General features: G+C 46.3%; 1 protein-coding gene across 1 annotated transcript in view; it reads left to right on the forward strand.

Annotated features, from left to right (window-relative positions):
- The first annotated feature begins 3831 nt into the window (after positions 1 to 3831).
- Tll2 (tolloid like 2) overlaps positions 3832 to 23939 on the forward strand; it is a 118277-nt gene continuing 98169 nt past the window's right edge. Inside the window, exon 1 of the mRNA XM_027930189.2 lies at positions 3832 to 4024. Coding sequence (XP_027785990.2) covers positions 3832 to 4024 — 193 coding nt within the window. The remainder of the gene's footprint in view (positions 4025 to 23939) is intronic.

Genomic DNA, 23939 nt, shown 5'->3' on the forward strand with positions numbered 1-23939 from the left:
TCTTCAAAGACGTTTCATGTGTATCCTTAACCATCTAGGAAGCTGGAAGAGGGTACATTAGAGTCTAAGTCGCCTAAAGAGGCTCTTATTTTTAGTCCAAAAATAATCAAGATCAAGGTCCTGTTGTCTTGGTGATTGTAACAGTAAAATGGAGGTGTCAGCTTCCCAGCCTAAAGCAATGGATAATGCCTGGAAAGTCACATTGAATATTAGTGTCCCTGCAAATAGAAGGGATTATTTGTAATGTGCTAAGGTCTATTTTTACTTTTTTCTTTTCATATTTTTAACTAGTTTTCAAGATCTTTATTAACTTATTTCGTTCTTTTCTCCCTCTAATTTTATTAGCTGCCTTTATGTTCGGCAATTTCTGTTAGCCAGATTATTAGTACAAACTTGGATTACTTCTGGTTTTTAATGAACATTATGTCTGGTTGGAAGACTAAAGGTAGAGGGATCTACTATGCAGTCAACTTCTCCATTTCAAAATTTAAGTTGTTAAGTCTATGATATAACATTAGAAAAGGAGGAAATAGACCTACACTGGGACCCATGGAGTCAACAAACCTAAAAATGTATTTAAAGTCATTTGATTGTTTTAAATGATTTTCCTTTTCAAAGTCTGCATACTTTATGGTGAAAGGAGTTTCAAATGAAAACAAATGGAGGTAGTTGTAGGGAGAAGTTAAGTCATTTTAACTGGCCAGTGTTAACTCCATATAATAACAATCTAAGTCACTGAGGTTACTTGACTTGATTCTGAAGGTTGGTGAAGGAAGGTGAAGGTCTAGAGAGTGAGACATGGAAGGTGACTCCTAGCTGGATTTGGTCAGAGAGGTGTGCTACATACAGTTAGAGACCAGTAGGGTAGGGCAACCCTGTTGAATAGGCAAGGACTGTAGATGTAATAGTTGCTATATTCAATGCTGGATGTAGGGTCTGTGGCTATCAATCTTTCCCAGGCAGAGACTTGGAGATATGAGATGTCAGGACCCCATTAGGATGACTAGGTGTTTACAGGGGCAAGAGCATTGTGGGAGATGGCAGGAGCCAGTGCTGGGAAGGTAAGAGAAAGGCCTGAAGGTGAATTCAGGGCCTGGTTTGTTACCTCCAGCAAGGACAAAGGTTTTGAAGAGCCCAAAGGGTCTTAAGTACTTGCTAAAAATATTAACAATTATTTTAATTGCCTTCTGTAAAGAGCATAGCACCTTTTCAGTGGTCAGCAGTGTAAAGGAAGAAATGAGCTGGTAGGGGAAAGTGCCCACTTCATTGTGGAAATTCTACCCTCTATGCTGAAGGAGGTTTTGATATATAGTGATCTGGAAAGGTAAAATGATAAGTGGCCAAGATGATATAACTACAGAGGATCAATTCAGTTGTCTGGAAGGAGTCTGAGAGCACTGAAATGAACCTAGTTACTTTGGGCATAGGGGTACAGATGGAAGAAGCTGGCAGGGTAAGACATCTCACCAAGCAACGAAAATCCACTTGCAGGTTTTCTACTGGACCTGGAGGTAATGGGGAGGAAACTCTCACATAATTAGGAATGTAAAATGGAACTAAATTGATCAGCTTTAGGTCATAGAGCCTTTTATTTTAAATTTACTCAGGTTTTTTTTTCATGGGATTTAAATTAAAAATGTATTTTTAAAATTATTCAAACCCAGAATTTATTGTAAAAATGATGAGTGAAATCAGGAGCTGTAGAATTGAAAATATTGACCCTCCCTGTTATTCCTAACAATATAAATATTTTATTGCTGTTTATTGATAGAGGAAAGTAGCATCTAAACATGCCTTCTGACATAAAACTGTACAGTTTGCTCATCCAGGAGCACCAGCCTTCAAAATATTTGGACAAAAGGTGTTGATGAGAAGATCTGGTAGCTCCTCACTAGGTGGGTTGCAGAGGCAATAAAAGCTCACAACCTCAGTGCATCACAAGAGGTGGTCTCTCATCTATTTTCCTCTATTTAGAGGAATTCCCTGCTAATGAGGAAGCCAGTTGGCTGTTTGCCTAGTGCCATCTGGAGACCTGCAAGTGTCACAGAAGTTTGTTAGGCCTTTTAGATGTTGACTTTGTGGACTTGTCTACTGACAGGTGGTGACCTTCACTGGGGTGAACTCAGAGAACTATGGCGTTGGGTTTGACTCCTTTCAGCATTCAAGCAGAAATGCTGTTCAGTTGCCTCCCACACCTATTGCCTATTTAGTGGCCACTTGGCCTTCCCTGCCATTTGGTGGCATTGCCCCTCCCCCCTCTGCATTCCCTCCTCCCACCTGCCAGTTTCTAAACAGATCTTGCCCAATCTGGCTCCATTCTATGTGTACCCATTTGAAAAGAACTTGGGTAACAGGCAGAGATAGAGGAGGCTCTGCATTTCTTTGAAGATTCAGGACAAAATAATCCTACAGTACCTTCCAGTGGTTATGCTTTTACCTTTTCCTGGTTTGAAGGAATTATCTAGTTAATAGGTGAGAAAACATAAGAAATTGAGAATCTGGTGTAAAGCCCAGCTCAGTGTCTCATGTGAACTATTTTGTCATTAGTGGTTGTAAAACCATATGGAAACTCCAAAGAAAAGTTCAGTCTAATTTTCTGCTTTCAGTCTGAATGCAAGAAGATTCTACTGGTGTGTTGATAAAAGCCTCTGCGTGTACACATTGCTGTGTTATACTTAAGGCAATGCTTGCATAAAAAGATTTTTGAAAAGCAAATGATAATGTCTCTAAATCAAGATGGCTCAGTTCTGACAATTTTTACACATAAGGTACAACATTCAAAACATAGGTTTCAATTTTTTTTTTTTTTATTGTGCTCCTAAGCTATCTGGGCATATGTTTTTCATTGGGGGAAAAAATTCCAGAAATTGATCATTTTTATTCCACTAAATTAATGGTGAGGAACTTATTTGATAAAACATGTCTGTAATTCAACACAAAAAGCACGTTCATTTGTTCTTTTTGCCTGTAGGAAACATCTTAGACTATTTTACTAAAGGATAGGGTCACCTAGAGGGGAAATCTGTCGTCTTAAATCGTTCTTCTTTACACGTCATCAGCCAATACATGAGCTTGGGTGGGTGCTGCAACAACTGGAGGAGGGGATGTTGAGAGAGCTCAGAGAATCCTTGCTTTTTCCTGCGGTGAGAGGGACTTTATCTCTTCAGAGAAGCGATGGTCTGAAAACACACTGCGAGTTGGTAGAGACGCGAACCGCTCAAATAGGGCTGCTGGCCGTGTTCCTGCCTTCGTCCACGTGTGCCTCGGGGAGTTGTAAAGTGAGTTTTGAGAATAAGGCGGGAAGCCCAGGTTTGATATCCTGGAGCTATGTTCCCGAGGGCCGAAGGCCAAGGTGGCATCCGACCAAGGGCGCCTTCCACTGGGTGGGCGCGCCGCTGGTCCCCGGCCCTTGCCTTCAGCATCTTCACCTTGCTCCCCTTCCTCCGAAGTTGCGGAGGTGCCGGGAAGAGGAGGGGCCTCGTCTCGGGCGCCCGAGTGATTGGTTGTCCGGGGTCCTTGGCGAGGGCTCTGTGGTCCAGCCCTGGTGGAGAGGGGCGGAGCGGCCACTGCTCCAACCACCGCCGCCACCGCTACAGTCGCAGCCGCCGCAGCCCCGGCCGCTGGGGAAGTCACTCCGAGCGGCTGCTTTCCGGGTGCCCCAACACGGACAGGGAGCGCCGCGCTCAGCTCGTTTTGCGCCAGAGCCATGCCCCGCAGCCGCGTGTAACCGCCGAGCTTCGACCGCCGCGAGCCCACCTCGTGCACCGTCCCTCGCCCGACCCGAGCTTTCTGTGCACGCAACTCCCTCGGCCCCCGCCGCCCCGCACAACCATGCCCCGGGCGACTGCCTTTGGGGCCCCGGTGTCACTGCTGCTGCCGCCCCTGCTGCTGCTGCTGTTGCCGCTGCCCCGCGGCACTGGGGGGCTGGAGGAGCGCTTGGACGTCGCCTCGGACTATTCGGCTCTGGAAGGCGAGGAGGGCGCGGAGCAGCAGCTGGAGCATTACCACGACCCGTGCAAAGCCGGTAGGTGCCGTCGCCTCCGGGGAAGTCCGGCAGAAGTTTGCCTTTGAAATGCAAATGAGTGGTGGGCAAGCCGGAGCTGCAGTCTGTGGGGCTGGTCTCCCCTCCCCTCCCTGGAGATGCCCCGGGTTCCCCGGGAAAACAATGCTTACTAGGAGCTGCTTAAATACCCCTCTGAGCCCTGGACGTTCCGGCAGGTTTGCTGCGCTCACCGGGTGGTGGCCGCAGGGACGTTCCCAAAGCGAATCGGGTTGAGTACCCGAGGCCGAGAGGGCGCTGAGGGTCCGAGGCTGCCTGTCAGCCGAGGGTTCAGCACCAGCCGCCGCCGGACGCTTTGGGCTGTGGCAGAGCAACCGGCTGGGCGCGGCGCTCCGGGGCTCAGATGGAGTTGCTGGCTCTAGCTTCACAGCATTTGTAAGTTTTGCTCAAAGTTTCCCAAGATCTGTAGGTACTCTTGGGAAGAATTTTAAGAAGAAAGAGAAAAGCTTCACGGTCTGTAGAAGGAAGGGTCGCCTAGGAAGAATGCGCAGGACTTGAATTGCGGCAAACTTCCCGGTAGTCCCCTCACCATCGTCCCGGCCCGGAGTTGCCCTGGGCGTGCGGAGATGGAAACCAGCAGGTGCTCTAATCCCGCCAGGAAGCGGCGCCCGGGACGCGCGGCTTCTGCTTCCCGCTAACTACCATCTAGCTGGGGGTTCTCTGGGTAGTGGCTTCTGAGCAGGAATCCTTGAGTTGTCAGCCCCAGAAGGACCCAAGCGCAGGTTCCAAAGATAGCTGAAGGGGCAGTTCCCAGCCAGGCCAGGGGGTTGCTCTCCTCCCGGGGAGGTGCTGGGCTCAGAGGACCCCACTCCTGCTCTGTGGCCAGGGGCCCGTGGGTAGTGGTGTTTATCTCTGAGCATTGTCTAGCCAGTGTCACTTAGCGGCCAGCTGAGAGGAGCAGAAAGAGGTAAGCCGTCACCCTCAGAAGGCTGGTTGTGTCTTCCAGGTCTGTGCCAGTGTCATGGTCCAGAGCTGCATTCTCTCTTTCCTCTTTCAGCCTCGTTTCCTCATCTCTAAATTGGGGAGCAAATAGGAAGGCTCAGATGATTTATGGAAAAATTATTTTCCAATGGAATGACGATGATAGCATTTTAGTTATTTTTATTGTTACTGCAGTGGCTCTGGTATAGCCTGGGTGGAAACCAGAGGAAGTCAGGAAAGAAAGGGTTCCTAAGAGGCTAGAGGACCTAGGGAATTTGTGAGACCTCAAGATTACATAAAGGTTGAAGATCAAACCAGGCATGAGGAGCCTGGTTTTACCACAGGGAAGATTCTTGCAGAATATCCACCTAGTGCTATGTCTTGTGGGTCTTCTGAGTTCGGAAGGTGGGCAGAAGTAATTCAAGAGAATGTCAGCAGGTAGCATGCAGTGCCTCAGGGGACATCACTCATAGCCAAGGGAGAAGGGTATCCAGAGTGCTGTTGGGATGGCGGTCTGGCCCTGAAAAGAGGGTACTGAGTTTGGGAGAATGGGGCAGAGGTGGATCAGCCACCAGCAACACCTGTCAGGTACTGGTCTCTGCCAGGTGGGAGCTGGCACTTGCGGAAGGCAGTACAGCAGCTGGTGCTCAGGAATAGGTTGAGCACCTGCAGTATGTTGGATGCTGGCCTGGACACCGCAAATCCAGAGGTAAAAAAGACACAGTGCTGTCTGTGAGAGCTTCCCAGCCTTGTCTCAGCCTTGAGGGAGATCCCTGAGGCAGTGTAGCCTGATGGGACCTCATTTTCTCTAGCAGTTTTGGAGAGAATGTTGGATAACCAGGGGCAGGCATGTTCTGCAACTGTTGCCCACAGGATGGGATGGGCTGGCAGGGCGAAAACGTGGAGGATCCTGGGAGTGTGGTTTCTGTTAGCTCTGCATCCTCCCAACCCTCTGGCCTCTCCGGGCTATGTGATGCTAAGAGCGGCCAGAAGAGGGCAATGGCAGGGGAGACCTAGGGAGAAGGAAACAATCTCATTCTACCCAATCTCATGGAAATTCCTTGATCTAGGGAACAGCCTAGATCAAGGAACTAGCCTAGGGAAGGGTAACAAGCAGTTCAGAGGGCACTGAAGTCTCAATGAAAGGATTTGCCTTTGGGCTCAGCTGAAGGGAACTGCACTTCCTGGTTGCGTATTTAAAGCAAACTTTTAAGAGCAGCTCATTCCTGTCTCAGCCAGAAGCCCTTCTCCTAGGATCTGCTTCAGGGTTTCTAGTCTAAAATAGTTCCCACGTGTCTCTTCTCCATTGTTGGTCTCCATTCTCTGTGGATCCCGCATGCAGAGGGGAGAGACTTGGATCTGTTCCTGGCCTCTCAGTAGCTGTGTCACCTTGGACGCATCCCCTGTGGAAGGAAGATTTTGGTCTTGTTAAGAATGACAGTTCTGGGGTGCTTTCCTCTTGGTTCTCATCAGCCATCTTGCCCTGGGACCACTTCACACCTAACAGGCATTTGAGCCCCCCCAGTTCCTTCCTATTCAGTGTTTTATGGTTTTGTGACCTTTGATTCCAGCCAGGCTTTCAGAGGCTGAGCAAACTTGCAAGTGTTATATGTACTGTTTACAATGTTAATGTTTATAGTTCATCACTTTTTCAATTTACTTTTTACCATTTTTACCAGTTTACCATTTATTTTACCATTTGCTCTGCCGTTATAAATTGCATGACCTTGAACAAGTCATTTGATTTATAATTTCTGATAGATGGAAGTGCTTAGAACAGTGGTTGGACACATTGTTAGGTACTTTATAAATAGATTTTCTAGAAATATGTGGAAAGAACATCTTCATGCAGATCTTTTGAAGCAGATTTTAAGCTGTAAATTCTATATTTACTAATAGACAGTCTTTGATGCTGTGAAGGGGGATGACTTTTATATCAGATGATTATGGAGTGGGACTGAATCTGTGAAGCACTCCTGGCCTGGGGCTGGTGAGGGACGTTGGGTTTCTGGGGTACATATTTTTGTCCAGTGGTTTATAGCTCTGCTGTTTTGCTTTTCCTCTGATTCAGACAGAACAACCCTGTACTATACAGTAAATCATAACACCCTCCCACCACCAGGCCTCTGAGAGCAAAGCTTGGTGCGCCTTCTGCTGCTGCCTGACCTCATCCATAGCTCTTTAAGTAGATTCAAGCCAGAAGGCCTGGATCCTTATCAGACCTTGCCTCTTACTCTCTGTGTGACTGTTAACAAGTCATTTTACTTCTCCATGCCTCATTCTCCCCATCTGCAAAATGGAGATGAGAGCAAAAATACTTGTCTTGTAGGCTAGATATAAGGCTAGTTTTATTTGAATTCCTCAGAGAGCAAGGCCTTATACGAGGACTTGTGTGTAGACAGTGTGTTTGGAAAGCAATCCCAGGAACCAGAGGGGAGGGAGCAGGAAGGGTGAGATAGAGAAGGAAATTCCATATAGGGAGTGGGATTGAGGTAGCTGTTTTATGTGATGGGATTTTGACCCCAATGGGACCTCAGAGAAGCTTACAGAATATTTCCTAGAATTATCTGCCAAAGGATAGGAGGCTGAAGCATTTATCCAGAGGCTGCTCCCTTCGTTGTTTGCTCCCTGATCCAGTCTCTATTCCTGCACAAGAGACCACCCCCAACTCAGTGGTGTAGAACAATCACCATGTTCTTATATCTGGAGTCTGTGGATTAGGAATTTGGAAAGGACCCAGCAGCATGGCTTTTGTCTGTCCCATGTTGTCTGAGCCTCACCTAAGAAGATTTGCAGGCTGGAGTGACTCACCAGCTAGGGGCTAGAATCCTCTGGAGGCTCGTTCACTCACATGTCTTGCAGTTAAGATTGGCTGTTGCCTGGTACCTCAGTTGGACTGTTGGATAAAACATCTGCAAATGGCCTCTTGTGGTTTCTCTGTGAGTGCTAGTTGGGCTTCCTCATAGCATGGCCACTGGACTCTAAGTGAATCCATGAGAACCAGATGGAAGCTATAGTACCTTTGATGGTCTTGCCTTGGGCTTATGAATCATCACTTCCACTGTGGTCACAAGCCCTCCCAGACTCAAGGGAAGGGAACAGAGACTCACCTGTCCAATGGGAAGAATGTCACAGTCACATTGTTAAACAAGAATGTAGGATAGGAGATATTGTTGTAGCTGATTAGGGAAACTGTGACCTGCCATCCTCCTGCACATCCAGGCTTTGTGGGCCCTCCAGGTTCAGAAAGTCCTAAAGCAGAAATGTGGGGAGACATGGAGTGAAGGCATGGAATTGCCCAGAGTTGAGCTGAGGGCATGTGACTCAGGTCACCAAAATTGTTTACATGAGGCTCAGATTATGTGAAAGTGCTTGTATAGCCTTTGAATTTATTAAATCCAAGGGAACCTGCGGGCAGCCAGCTTTATGTTTCAGCCAGTGGTTGGACAGGTGCCAGGGCTTACTCACAGCTGAGTCCTGGGTTGGTGATATGATAAAGTTCGTGGCACCTGATGATGCATGGCTCAAGAGCCAGTGGTGAGGGTTGTGGCCTGGGAACTGGTCTATTTCTTTGTGAGCAGGTTTAGATCCCTTTCACACTTTCAGACCTTACTTCTGCCTAGAATTTGGGGCCTCACTCCACCTTGTCGTTCTCTTCAGGATGCCTTACTAATCAGGTGTGTTTTGGAAGGGGTCACCTAGAACACTCTCTGGGGCATCTCTTGCCAGCAGCCATCACATTGCTGATGTAAGACTAGAATGTTAAACTTTACAGAGTCGGGGATTTTGTCACAACGCCGGTACCTACCGTATCCAGCATTCTGAAGGCATTGGTCATCATCTGTTGTACCAGGGAGGAGTGATTCAGGCCCTCTGTGGGTTGGGTCCTTTGCTGATGGAACTCCATACTTGCTGTCAGCCTGACAGGAAAAGTAGCCCTGGCCAGAGGGCTGCAGACCTCATGAGAATTCCTGGGGCTCTTGGGCCCCAGGGCAGGGCTTCTCCAGCCTTTCTACCATTCATGGCAGGCACCAGCACTCTGGTTTCTATGCAGAGCTGAGTCTCACAACTGGCAACCCAGTGGGCCCCCAGGAGAGTCCCACGGGCCACGCCCTGGTTAAGGCCCCTGGCATTTCCACAGCTTGATTTTCATTCTCACTTGTCATGAGGTGCTTGCTGATTGATAGGCAGGTGCTGATTTGATGGAATTGAAATGTTTCAGGGCCATATTGGACTTATGTGTTCGTCTTCCCAGTCTCCAGGCAGAAGCAGCATCTAGTCTACCTCTGTCTCTCCTAGTTCATTCCATGCAGTGTCCCAGAGAAGACTGGTTAAAGGTACAGGATCTGACACCTGCCAAACGTGGATTCAAAATCTGCCCCTTGAGCTGGGCATGGTGACGGCACCTAAACTCCCAGCTATTTAGGAGGCTAAGGCAGGAGAGTCACTTGAGCCCATAAGTTGGAGACCACTTTGGGCAAATATAGCAAGACCCCATCTCAAAAACAAACAAAAAGCCCCCAAAATCTTTCCCTTTGCAAGACTTTATGACCTTGAGTAAGTTGCTTAGGCTCCCTGAGCCTCAGTTTCCTCACTTGAAAAGAAGTGCTAAAATCTACTTGCTATAAGCATTATTCGTTAATTTTTCAGCAGTTTCTGGTGTGAGGCAAGTGCTCAATGATATTTATATAATTATAGTTCATAAGAACTTATTGAACTTATTAGCTGAAATGCTGTAGAAGAGTTTGAATTTTTGCAATAAATAAATTAATAATTTCACATAGTATAATTAGAGTTGGGGATTCTTTTTAAAAATTAAATACTTTTTAGTTATAGGTGGACACAATATTTCTATTTTTATTTTTTATATGATGCTGAGGATTGAACCCAGTGCCTCATGCAAGCTAGGTGAACGCTCTATCTCTGAGCCACAACCCCAGCCCAGAGTTGGGGATTCTTAATTTCAGATCTGCTAATTGTTGTTAAACAGTCTCAAAATTAGGTGAAGAGGACTGGGTATAGTGGCAAGTGCTTGTAATCCCAGCAACTTGGTAAGCTGAGGCAGGAGGATCCCAAGTTCAAAGCCAACCTGGGAAACTTAGCAAGAACTTGACTCAAAAATAAAAGAGGACTAGGATATAGCTCAGTGGTAAAGCACCCCAAGTTCATTCACTAGCACCAAAAAAAAAAAAAAAAGGTGAAGGGTGAATTTTATAGTATAGGAGTTTTGTATCTCAATAAAAATGCTTTAAAAAAAATAAGAGTAAATAAAAATTAGGAGCAGGGGCCGAATTGTGGAAGTAAATTCACTGTCTTGGCTTCTGAATTACAGTCAACTAAGAAATCAGCTCATCCAAGCAAGCCTGATGTGTGGCCATCACATGTCAAATAGCCCAGGGCTCCCAACAGTGGCCACTACTCACACTGCTTGAGCAGTGTCTGGAAAAGGGGAGACTGGCCTGGGGAGCATGCCTGGTACGTGGGGCTGCTCTGAGAGGTAAAGATAATAAGAACTCCACCCGTGACCCTCAACACTGCACCCAGAGCATACAGCATCTGTTTTGCCTTAGAGGAAACTGAGCTTTGGGCCTGGACTTTCTACCTGAAAATAATGCTTCTTTAACTTCCAATGCTCTACCTGTGAACAGAGCTCATGTTTGCAGACACAAAATCCAAATTGACATCATCACAGATAGGTCCCCAAATCTTTCTCTTTTTTTAAAATATTTATAGTTGTAGATGGACACAATAACTTTATTATTGTTATTTTATTTTTGATTTTATGTGGTGCTGAGGATTGAACTCAGTGCCTCACAAGTGCTAGGAAAGCACTCTACCACTGAACTCCAACCCAGTCCAGGTCCCCAAGTCTTGCAGTGGAGTCCATTTTTCCTTTTTTCTGTACCCAGATGTGCAGTGGTTGACATTGCACACCTATTTTAGTCCCCTTTTTTGCTGCTGTGATTAAAAGTTTTGACCAGAACAACTATAAAAGAGGAAGAGTTTATTTGAGGGCTCACAAAGAGTTTATTTGAGGGCTCACGGTTTCAGAGGTCTTAGTTCATAGAAGGCCAGCTCCATTCCTTAGGACCCAAGGTGACACAGAGCATCATGGTTGGAGAGTGTGGCAGAGGGAAGCAGCTCACATCAGAAAGCAGAGAGAGACTCCACTCTCTAGACATGAATATATACCCAAAGCCACGTACTAATTCCCACCTCCTGCAGCCACACCCTACCACTCAGTTACCACTCAGTTAATCCCTGTTAGGGGATTAAATCACTGATTAGTTAAGACTCTTAGAATCTATTCATTTCTCCTCTGAACCTTCTTACATTGTCTCACTTGTGAGCTTCTAGGGGATACCTCACATCCAAACCATAACAACACTCTTCCTACAGGTGGCATGTGTGTCATAAGAGTGTCCTTTCCTTTGTCCTGCATAGTGAGACAGGAGGAGGGGAAATAACGTTATTGCAGAGCCACCCACAAAGCCCCAGATCTGCAGGGCTTCTGGCACATGCCAAGCTCTGCACTGATGATCTATGTACCTGTCAGACCTCGACACTACCCCTGGCTCCTCCTGCCTGTGCTGGACACAGCTGGCTGCCTGAACAGGAAGATGCTCTGAGATGGAAGCTGAATATAGACAGGTCAGCCAGGCGTTTCATTCCCCAGCACCTCTGAGGTCAGTTCTGAACATCTGGCTGACCAGTGCTTCTCTGGACACCCTCATGGTGCTCCCCTGCCTGGGCCATGGTTGTTAGGGTACCTGGCTCCTCCCAGGTCCACAAAGGACAAGGACCTTGTGGCAGCATTGTGGTTCCATACCATGATTTGGCATCAGGCTGACTTAGGTCCTCCTTCTCCGCTCTTACTAGCTGTGAGAACTTGAGCAACTCCTCAACCTTTTAAGTTGCAGTTTCCTCATCTGTATTATATGGTTAATAGAAATTCCTATTAGCAGGCTGTTGAGGTATGAAAGATAATTGATATTGTGTCTAGCAGATAGAAGCATTTGATAAATATGCTACATACTCTTAGCATAGATTCATTGCTAGAATTGCATGGGGCTGCTGAAGAACCTGTCATGGTCCCCAAAATGTATGGATGAATTGGTTCACTTAAACACCACTGCTTTCCGTTCCTGTAAGGCAGCAGGGGCGAAGCAGGCAGACACTATAGGCCATTCGCCTAGGTTCAAGTCCTGGCTCTGCCACTAATAGCTGTGGGACTCTGAGCAAACCTGCTTAAGCTTGCTGAGACTCAGGTTTCTCATCTACAAGATGGAGATACTAATGTCTGCCACATAGGGTTACTATGAGGATTGAATGAATTCATATAGGTAAAGTACTTAGAATAATGCCTGGAGATGGTAGATGTTTAGTAAATACTTTTGTTTTTATTATCATCATCCTGCAGAAATCCAACAAGATTTCCAGCTGGCAGGAAACCCAATATCTGAACAACCAAAGCCCGATGATGTTTTAGGAGTTTGATGTTGACTGATGACACAGGTAGCTCCTCTATATCTGGAGACCTACAAACTGAAACCTACCTAGAAGCTTGGGAGCCTCCTTGGGGACGGTTAGGCTGAGAGTTTCTGTATCACCAAGACACTGACATCTGGTCCCACCTGAGAAACCAGCTCCTGGCTGTTTGGAGATGTGCCTCCTGGCCACTTTTCTTCCCAAAGCAGTGTTCCTATGGCCTTCAGGTTCCAAAGAGCTCCAGGCACCAGCCTATACCACATTGTTGGTGGCACACAAGGTCTCCCAGGAGACCTTGCCCCTCATTCTGAAGAGAAGCTATAACTTCACGTGTCCTCAAACCAAGAAGACTTGGCTCTCGCCAGTGTTTTCCAAGAGGAAAAATGAAGATATTAACCCTCCCATTGCCAAATTTCCTTGATTCTGGCTACAACTAATAATTTACAAAGCTTCTTTCCTTCCATTCCCTCTAGTGATCTCTCAAATAGATCAGATTTTGCGGGTGCCCCTAGGACATGGCCTGGCCTCATGTAATTTCGCGGGCATTGTAGGAAATGGTTTGGGTGCTTGTTCAGGGGACAGCCTGGGCTGAGCCCTGCCCAGGATTGAGCTTGGAAGTGGTAGAACAAGGATCTCAAATCCCTGCTCTCCACTCCAGGCCATGTGGCCTGTCCTAACTTGGATCCTCTATCTTTTCTCAACTCTGCTACCCACAGTAAACAAGCATCTATACTGCACCTAGTCTGAAGGTTATGTTTGTGTATTTGTTCCCCAGACTACCATAACATACCACCTTGTCTCTGCCCTTAGCATAGGAATCTGACAAGGATGATAGAATTCTGGCCTTCAAAGCACTCTCAGTCCCAAAGCACTGAGAATAATAACGAATAACCCAGGATGTTGAAATACATCTGTCCCTCCGTCTTTCTTCCAGAAGGCCCAGGGGCAGTGCATGAGTGTCAGGTCCAGCCATGCTCTTTCCCCTAGATAACCTAGACAATCAAGTTTCCCAAGGAAGCTCTGGGTTTCAAGAGCAGAGGCAATGAAACACCTTGCAAGTGACTCTTTTTGGGCATCAGGTAACCCAAGGCTAGAAGCCCATCTCTTCCCTTACTATCAATTTGGCTTCGATCAAGTTTCTTAACCTCTCTGAGCTTCAGGTTTCCTCATTTGAAAAATGGGAATGATATGAAAACCTATCATATGGGTTTGTTTGAAGATTAAATGTTAATGTGTTTAGCAAGCTATCATTCATTGTTAGCTCTTCTCCTTGCTATTATTAGTATTCCTATTATTGTTCCCCACTTAAGAATTTCCCTGTAAGTGACAATCTCAGTGGCCTGCAGATACTTATTTCTCCCTCTCAGGACTGCCAAGAGTTCTCTGGGGATCTGCAGCATGTGGCAAGTGATAATGTTTTCTTCCACTGCTCGCTCGCTCTCACCCATGAAGCAGGGAGAGGATGACAGATAAACCAATGCATATAAACAGGTTTATCCTGGTACCCTCAGCCTGCTCATAATCCAGTTCTGCCTGGATGCAAACATAGCAACAGGAACCGAGCTTTCCTGCTGATTGGTTATGGACCTATCTGTGATCACGCCACCCTCTAACCACTTCTGCCAATTACCAATAAATATTCCCAAGCTCGCCTGCATGAGCACTTGAGTGTTGATGTTCAGCCTAGGTCTTTGCTGCTCCGCCAGCTGGGCCACTTATCTCCCACCTCATCTTGCAATTTGCACAGAGCCTCTTCCCCTTCCTCCCACCTGGATTCCTAGCCTAGAGTTGCTGCGAGTCCTCTGAGCTGTTCTCACAGAAACAGCCTCAAACTACCTGCCTCCTGAAACTCTTTTTCATGTCCCTGGACTTGTTATCTCTCTGTTGATCTGGGCCTGGTTTCCCATCGTGTCCTCCATGGCTCACAAAGTTCTGGACCCCGTGGTCACAGGTGCCAGAGTCCACCCAGGTGGACTGGTCGCCAGCCTGGCCACCTGACTCTCTCTCCCTGTGTCATGCAGTCCAACCCAAGTCTTGTCAGTTCTGTTTCCAAAATTGAGTCTGTCCATTTCTCTGCATCCTTACTGCCACCATGGTCCAAGACCCCACCAGCCTACATTAGAGCCTGCATTAGAGCCTGACCTGACGCCACTTTTGCCTCAGGAAATCTGGTTTCCTTGTTGTAGGCAGAGGGATCTCTGTGAACTCATATCTGAGCATGTTTGCAAAGTTGGACCTGCTTAGGACACCTTCATGATTTCCAGTGTACTTGGTATGAGAGCAGTCTGCAGCCCTGTGTGCCCTGGTCATTGCTCAGCCTCCCTCTCCTTAGTGATCATGCTGTGTTTCAAGTAGGTTCTTTTCCTGCCTGCAAAGATCCCCTGACTGTCCACTTGGTGAACTCCAACTCCTCCTCCAGGACTCATCTTGCTGTCACTTCCAGTCACAATTAGGTCCCTTCTCTTAAATCACTCTTCACCCTTGTTTTTCAGCATAGCACTTTTATACACCTAGAACTATAGAATAGTCACTGTGACTTGCTCAGAGACTATTTCCGCCTTGCATAATGAACTCCCAGAGTGAGAAACTGGACTCATTTGGTTTTCCAGTCACTGACACAGTGCTAGCCCCTGGCGGGTGCTCAAGAAAATACCATAGAGATTCAGAAAAAGTAGCAATCACCGTGAGACAATTAAAGAAGGTCTCCTAGTGAAAAACGTGGGAACCCCTGAGCTTGGCTGAAAGAATGGATGGCATTTGGAAGAGCTGGGATGCAGGAGAAGGCATTTCAGGTATTGTGAAAGGTGAGGCCACAGGGGTGTTTGAGATCTGTTTGGAGCTGGGAGTTTACTCTGGTTTACTTTGCAGAATAGTAGTGACAAGATTGAAATAAGCTTGGAACGGTGAATGTCAAGCTGAGGCATTTGAAACATATCCCTAAGGAAATAGGGAGCTGTTGCTGAGCTTTGAGCAGAGGACTGTTGTACTGAAGGATATAGAGCTTAGGATCCACAAAAGCAGGAAGCAGAGGAACCACCAGTCATCCTGGCCTTGGGAACATGAAGACTGGCTTGTGGCCTTGAGGATGGAAAGGGAAGGAAAAGATCATAGTTTTGTGGGTGGGAGGGATCCTGAGCTGTGCTGTGCCTCAGGGTCATGGTTGAAATATGAATTAAGTCATCCAGATATGTTCAGCAAGCATTAAGGTACCCTTGAGGTGGAGAGGAAAGGGAAATTATGTTTTAACATGAAACATTTTTTCTGAAGTATGTGCAAGGGCTAAATATGTTCAGTAATCCTGTTGCTTAGAAGTAACTGTTAACATTTTATTCTATCTTCTTCCAGATTTTTTCTATGAATATTTGTAACATTTTTTTTTCCTGAAAATACTGCACACAATTGCTTTGAACCATTCTTCTATTTCACTTTCTCTTAGTTCCATGAACCTTTTTCTATGACAGGTAATAAACGCCCTTGTAGAGCATCCATTTAAGTTGTTTTGTACCTGGTTGCATAGATGCTCCATCATTTATTAAACCAATCTCCTTTGTTGGGCACACAGATTTTTTTCCCCCCTGGCAGATATGCTTTTATAAACAATGATGCTGGATCATCCTTGTAGCTCGATTTCTATGTGCATCTCTAATGATTTCTCTAGGATAGATTCCCAGTGGTGGAACTGCTAGGAATATAGATGCTTTTAGAGCTTTTTAAACTACCCTTTGGACTGGGAGCTTAGTTCAGTGGTAGAGAGCTTTCCTAGCACTGCCAAGGCCCTGGGTTCCTTTCCTGCCCCTGCAAAAACAAAACCAATCAAATCTCCCTTCAAAAATTTCTGACTCCTGGGCCAGGGGTTGTGGCTCAGTGGTAGAGCATTTGCTTAGCATGCGTGAGGCACTGGGTTTGATTTCCAGCACCACATAAAAAAATAAAAATAAAATAAAATAAAATTATTGTGTCCATCTACAAATTAAAAAAAAAAAATTCTGACTCCTTTACATTCCCATCAGGAGTAATACTTTGTATTCTAGTTTTTAAAATTTTTTTGCCTTATTTGCCACTAGTAATTTTTAGAGAGAAGTTTTTTTTAAAAAACACTTCAAAAAACTTATCTGTACCTTTCACTGACTTTTTTCCCATGAAGGTGAATATGGCTGAATCAGTTAAGATGAAATCACTAGTAATGGACCCAAATTCATTGGCTGTGTCCATCAGGGTCCAGTTGGGGGAATGGAATCACACCAGTAATTTGAACAGTAATTAGTAAATCTCATATCAATAATTGTTAACTCACAGAAGAGGATTGACTACTAAAGGAGAAGAGAACTTGAAGGAAAGCATGACTAGCAGAGGAAAGGAACAACTACCAGGGAGGGAGCCCACCCAGCCTGCCCCTCTGGGCTGAAATTCTAACTTCACAAGGGAGGGTGTGGCTGTGGTCTGCTGAAGGTTGGACAAGTTTGCTGAGAAACAGCGCCCACCCCCGTTTTGTGTTAGTCTACATTTTGTTGCTGTACCCAAACACCAGACAGAACAACTTAGAGGGAAAAAAATATATTTCGAGCTCACAGTTCCAGAGGTTCAATCTCACTCTGGACCTTGAGGTGAGGCAGAACTTCATGGCAGAAGGGTATGATGGAGGAACACAGTGCAGGAAGCAGAGAGAGGGAGAGAGGAGTCAGGGGGATGAGATCCAGTCCCCAAGGGCCCACCCCAGATACCTACTTCCTCCAGTCTTGCCCTACATGCCTACAGTTACCACCCTGTACAATAGTCCTTTCAAATTATTAATCCATCAAATGGATTAATCCACTGATTAGGTTATAGTTCTCATAATCTAATCATTTTACCTGGCATTCCTGCATTGTCTCTGACATGAGCTTTCAGAGAAAACTTCAGATCCAAGCCATAACACCACTTATCTGCAGGGGAGATGTTTCAACACTTCCAGTGACGTACTCTGAAGCACTGCTATGTAGTACCAGAGGTAGTCTGTCCTGTGTTTTATGTCCTGCTTTTGCTTTGAGGCCAGTGTTAAGTAAAATAAGGGTTACTAAACACAAGCCCTGTGATACTGAGATAGTCACCTGATATCTGAGATGGCTACTAAGTGACCAGTGGGGCAGTAACGTATACAGCATGGATACGCTAGATGTGTTGGTCAGCTTTTGTTGCTGTGACCAAAATACCCAACAGGAACAACTTAGAGGAAGAAAAGTTTATTTAGGCTCATGATTTCAAAGATTCCATCCATGGATGACCAACTCCAGTGCTCTGGGCCTAAGGTGAAACAGCATCATGGTGGAAGGGTGTGGAAGAATAAAACTACTCAACTCATGGCAGTCAGGAAGCAGAGTGAAAGATGGAGGGGCCAGAAAAAGAGAGATAATCCCCAGGGCATGCCCACAATGACTCACCTCCTCCAGCCACATACCACCTGTCTGCATTTACCCAGTAATCCATTCAAATTATTAGTCCACTAAGTGGATTAATCCACTGACTAAGTTATAACTTTCCGGATCTAATTATTTCACCTCCTGCATTAACACAGGAACTTTTGAGAGAGATCTCATATCCAACCCAAAACCTTGAACAAAAAGATAAGTCACATTCTAAGCAGGAATGGGGCAGGATGACATATGATTTCATTATGCTCTTCAGAACAGTTGCACAATTTAAAACTTGTGAATCGTCTTTTTCTGGAATTTTCTATCTAATATTTTCAGGCCGTAGGTGATGGTGGGTAACTGAAACAATGATGGTGAGGGAAACAACAGATGGTGAGGGAGGGACTACCATACTGCAGGAAAAGGCTGGCCAGTAGAAATTTGTCCATTGGAGACTGGTAAAACTCTGAAGGTTGGTACCAATGGTTCTCCTGAACACTGTCAGCAGCCATTCTTATAGAGTAAGACAGATGAGCTCACCAGAATCAGGATGAGAAGTCCTCTCTGCTTGCAATGTCCCTGCAGTGCCCTCCACCTACAAAACCTAACATTGTGCCAGCAGGTGGAGAAAGGTTTACAAGGCCCAGCTCCAGTACCACACAGCAAGATGAAGAAGGACAGACTGGGGGCTGAAGGCAGTATATCAGTAGCTGGGGGAGTGGCTTCAGCAAGCAGGAATTCTATTTCTTTCTCACATCAGAGTCTGGAGGACTGCAGTCTGGGGCCTGTATGGCCGTTCATCCCCAGGAGTTCCTCCAGGACCTAAACCCCTCCCCATTGACCACTCCACTCTCCCTAGCTTGAAGCCCTTGTCTTCGGGGTCTAAGATGATATACAGTGCTCAAACCATCACAGGCACCATCTAGACATGGGAGCCATGGAAAATAAAGAGAGAGGGGGCGGGTGGGGGGACAAAGAAGAAGATTTGTTCCTTGTACCTCATCTCATTGTCTGGAACTTGGCCGTAGATGTGCCCAGACGTGGGCATCTGGAAGATCTTGCCTCTGGAAGGCCTGGAACTAAAAATCAGAGGTTTTGTTAGTATAGAAGAAGGAGAGAAAATGTGCTGGTGGGCAATGAAGCAGTCTCTGCCACAATAGACCAAAACTGCTGGACGTTTATGCAGAAGATTCAGTCAAGATAATAAGGGGCCGCTACCATTTCTAAAAGTTAACCAGCTGAACCATGTAAAGTCTTTTTTAAAAAAAATTTTTTTAGTTGTAGATGAACACAGTACTTTTATTTTATTTATCTGTTTTTATGTGGTGCTGAGAATCAAACCCAGGGCCTCACACATGCTAGGTGAGCACTCTACCACTGAGCCACAACCCCAGCCCTGAACAATGTAAAGTCTTTGAGTCAAAGCTGGTAAAATGTTAGAGCTGGGAGGAGCCTATGGGATTGTTTATTCTAGGTTTTCTGTGTTTCCTACAAGAACCCTGAGGGCCTAGAGGGGCAGTAACTTATCCAAGAGCACATGAGTAGCTATGGGTCTGATTGGAGGTAGACTTTAGGCCTCCTTGGTGCTACTCCAACTGTATCTTTCCACTCTCTGCATTACTTAGGGTCTCCAATGGCCTTCATCATCAGAACGAGTCATGTGTAATTACACTCATAATTTATGGCTCTACAGAAGATCATTCCACAGTGGAGATATTAGTGTTTATGAGATTGCCTAGTCCTGGAATCAGACACATAAGAGGAAAATTACAATCCAAGAAGCTTTTGGCTTTTAGGACCTAAACTGAATCCTTGTCTCCATTATGGAGAGGAGCCCATATGAGCTTGCACTGTGGGAACACAGCAGGTGTGAGATAGCAGAAAGTCATATTCTGCTGGAATGAAGCAGTGAAAAGCATCATTTCAGACTGAAGTAGTCATCCCTGTTCCCATCTTCCTTTTTAGCTATAGAAATAATGGAAGGATTTTCTTAGAATAGCTATGTAAGTCAGGAGCCCAGTAGGAAACAGAATTTAAACCCCATGTTTCCAATGAAGAGACACTAGGGAAGGGACTAAATAAGAGAGGTGAGATACCCAGAGACTGGACAGCTACCCTGTAGGGAAGGGACAGGGGAGGAAGCAGCATTCTTACAACTGGAACCAGGTGGGAGGGGAAGTGGCAGAGAGAGGCATCTACTGCCAGGCCTGCAGACCAGAAAAAGGTCTCCTCTTCTCTCTAGTTTGCCAGAGTCTTCTCGTTGAGTGCAACCAGAAGCCAGAGCAGGCAGGAAATTGGAAGATGAAACCTATAGCAGGAGTCATCTCCCTGGGCACAGAGCAGAACAGAGAGGATGGAGAATAAGCAGACAAAGAATAACTGTAATCAGAGCTCAGGACTTGACACAGATATTCATTTACATAGGCTGAAATTTTTCAGTATTTTTACAATAATTTTTAAGTGGCAAATGTGTGGCACATACAATGCTGCCACCTCCCCACCTCCCCATGCCAGTGGCAGACATTGCTCATTGATCGTGGGTTCAAGAAGTCACCTCATAGTGCTCAAGGAGACACCATCAATTGAGTAGTGTTGGCATGTGCAACACTACTACTATTTGGAGCTATAAAACTTCAATAGCCTTGCATGGCCCACCTGCCCATGCCAATCTGGTACATATTTTTCTTTCCACCCACTGAGCAGATATTTGTTGAGCCAAGTTCTTAGAAAGCTGAATTGTGGCATGGCTCTGGAATATATTGGTGCAACCATATTGTGACATACAGATGAAGATGTGAGATAAGAGGCAAGGTGGCCACCAGCCTAGGCACCAGCCAGACCCTCGTGGCTCATCTGTAAAGTAGGATGATGCCAACTAGGTCAGGGAGCAGTACCGGGTGTTCTTTTGAGATGTGATCAGTTCTTGAGCTGCTCTATAGGATGCCGCTGGATAGGGCGCTCTCCTAGGTCCTGATCGACCTTTAACACAGGAATCTATGGAGTCCTAGTTCCTGTAGGGTTTCTAATGTGCACATACAGATTGGAGTAGAGTTTCTGTTTTAAGTGGCTTTGAATAGCTGGAATAAATAGATAATAGGCTTTGGATATTGCTGGTATGACATAGGGTATGAATGACAATAGGTCTCAACTCCTGCCATTTCTGTCAATTTGTGCTGGCCCTTCTGTGGCAGGCATTGTGTTGAGATGGACTCAGAGGCTGTGTCCAGGTTGAATGGACAGTTGGGGATATTTGTCCTGGGCAAGAGAAGGCACATGTTAGTCATATCTGTCATTTCTGGTGTGGTGAAGAGACTTGGCAGACACAGTTTCTACATGTGATATTTTGAGTGTGTTGTTTGGCCTTCCTGGGTCCCAGTTTCCTCATATGGAAAATAAGGACATCCCTTAGATGACTTTTAAATTCTCCCCATCTTAGAAATTCCTTGATTCAAATTAGTTTTTTAAGTCTCAATATACAACTTGCAACAAATCTGCTTGATCCAATTAAAATATTTACAACTTCCCACTCCTCTCTGCCATATGCTCGAATAACTAAGCCATCCGTCCTTCAAGAAGGCCATTTCCCCAGGAGCAGCTGGGGACCCTGGAGACAGGAGGCTTCCCATACTAAACAGATCTTACCCTTTAATCTCAACCCAAAGATCCAGGCAGTGATTCACACTCGCCCCTTTCCTCTCCTCTGTCCTCTGCAAGCCCGAACCTCTCCCCTCCTGCTCTGCAATTGCGCCTGAATGCAGAGTCCTGAAATTTAGGGTCATGGTTTCAAAGTTCATGGTCCTGAGAATAAACAAAAAAACTATTGTGGTTGCATAGAGCTGTGGACCCCATTAACACCGTCCCATGAATATTTATAGTGTGGAACTACAAAAGAACATAGAGGCCATATTGTATTTCCTAGAACTTTCCTTCCATGGGGTCCTTTCTCTGTGAGTCACTTTAATGTAAGCTTTGCTTATTTAGTTGCACACTTTAAGCCGATTAACTTTTTACTAAAAAAACCCTCCCTGTTTGTTTGTACATACACTCCCTTGACAAAGATTCACAGAAAACTGCTTTAAACCTGTTAAATCCCTCCGCTGGAAACTTGAAGTGAACTAAATGCATCTCTGGGTAGGATTTCCCTGTAATTCTCCCTGCCTCTGGCCCCTCCACCCCACCTCCGCCTGTTTCCTGAGAGGAATTCCAATGGTTTGCATGCTTCCTCTTTAGTTCCTCCAATAACCTAGGCTTATCTCTAGGTGACTACCTGGAGGAACTTTAGTGAGGTCCTACCTCTCTTCTCAAGTGGCTTGCTATTGGGTGAAGAAGCAGCAGGCCCAGGCAGAGGCACAATACTTCTCTAAAATCAGAGTGAAATTAATCGTTGGCTCTGGGGGGGCCACAGAGACCAACAGCTCCATAGGTTCCTGAACTTCAGTGTGTGTTCCTGATCTACAGGGGTGAGGCAGGGCTTGCATTTAAAATGTATGTTCCTGGGCCCTGGCCCTGGAGATTCTGATTTCATAACTCTGGGTTGGGGCCTGGAGGTCTGCATTATCAACTCTCAGACGTTTCTAATGCTTGTGGGTTGTGCGTAGCACCTTCAGAAATACCAAGCTGGTTCAGCTGTCTCATTGTACCGGTGAAGAAAATGACACTGAAGGTCAACTTGACCAAGTCACTCACAGCTTCCAGTGTAGACCATTTGAGATGCACCCTCACTGTGGAATACCTGTGGTTAGGACCCTAAGTAGAAAGTGACTTGAAAAGCACCCACACTTTAGTGCAGCCCCAAGTTATATGTGTAGATGTGAAAACCAGGAAAGGACTGGTTGGTGGAGGTGAGGTGAGGTGAGTGAGCTGAGGTACCTGCTGGAGGTCTCCCTTGGTTTTGGAGTGAACCCAGGACAGTGTAGGATATGTGACCAGGATGCACTGGAAAGGTCTTGCAAGGAGCTGCCCTGGGCCTGCCCTGTTCTGGGAGCCAGGGAGCTGAGTCTTGGGGAGGGTGCAGTTAGCCACAGAAGGTGGCAGCAGAATTGAAGGAGTCCCCCTCTGACTGCCTGGGATGCTCCCTGCCTCACAGACCCCACACCCCAGCTCTGCAGGCCACCAATCAGGAACCTGATTGCATTCAACCCTGCCAGGATTCCTCAGCCCCAAGACTTTTGGAATTTCCACTGGGGAGGGCTGTAAAAGACCCTCCAGGACCCCCTTCCTCTACCCAGTCCTAAGCAACTGCCGGACTGTCCAGTTTTTGCCAGACAGGAAGCTCCTCTGCAAACAGAGCACCTCTTGCTGACCTCACCTTGAGTCTAAGTCCTAGAAACTGGATCTGGGTGGGGCAGAGAGACAAGCTCTAGGTTTGGAGTTTGGGCCCAAAAAGTCTGAGTTGAGGCCCTCCCTCTTTGATATAGACTCCCATATGTGTTGTTCATTCATTTCCCTAAGCATCACTTTCCCACGTAAAATCAGGGTTCTGGCCCACCTTCCCTCCCCTAGGACTGCTGCAAGGAGCACTCTTTTCTTGTTCATTCATTAAAATGTTCTGAGGGTCAGTGCCAGGCCCTGTGCTGAGTGCTGGGGTCCTGGGAGTCAGAGGGAGGAGGATGTATACATGGAAGCGGTGGCAAACTGTGAAGTGCTGTACCAAAGTGAGGGACTCCTTTTGACCCTTCCACTTTAGGTGCTCTAACAGCCTTGGAACTTGTTCCCTGTATCTGAACCTCCATGCCCCTGCCCAGCCTCTGTTCCTGCAGCCTCGTGTCTACCTTGCTCTTGCCATCTTCCGTAGTCCTTGCATCTGGATCCCCCACTCCAGCTGTCCCCCTCACTGCCCCCTTTCAACCCCTGCCCTGAAAGAGCCTTGCTCTGTCACCTCTGGACCTTTGCATGTGCTATCTCTTTGGCCCATATGACCTTTCCTCCTATTAGCCACCATCAAACTTCTGCTCATGTGTCATCCTCCTACTCAAGTGTCACCCCTCAGGGAGTCCTTTCCTAATTCCAGCTCAGAGGCTGGGATCTGTCACTCCTCCTTATCAAGGTCACCCAGGGGGACTTTGTATAGAGGATAGCAAAGG

Source organism: Marmota flaviventris, chromosome 4 (assembly GCF_047511675.1).
Source record: "Marmota flaviventris isolate mMarFla1 chromosome 4, mMarFla1.hap1, whole genome shotgun sequence".
NCBI lineage: Eukaryota > Metazoa > Chordata > Mammalia > Rodentia > Sciuridae > Marmota > Marmota flaviventris.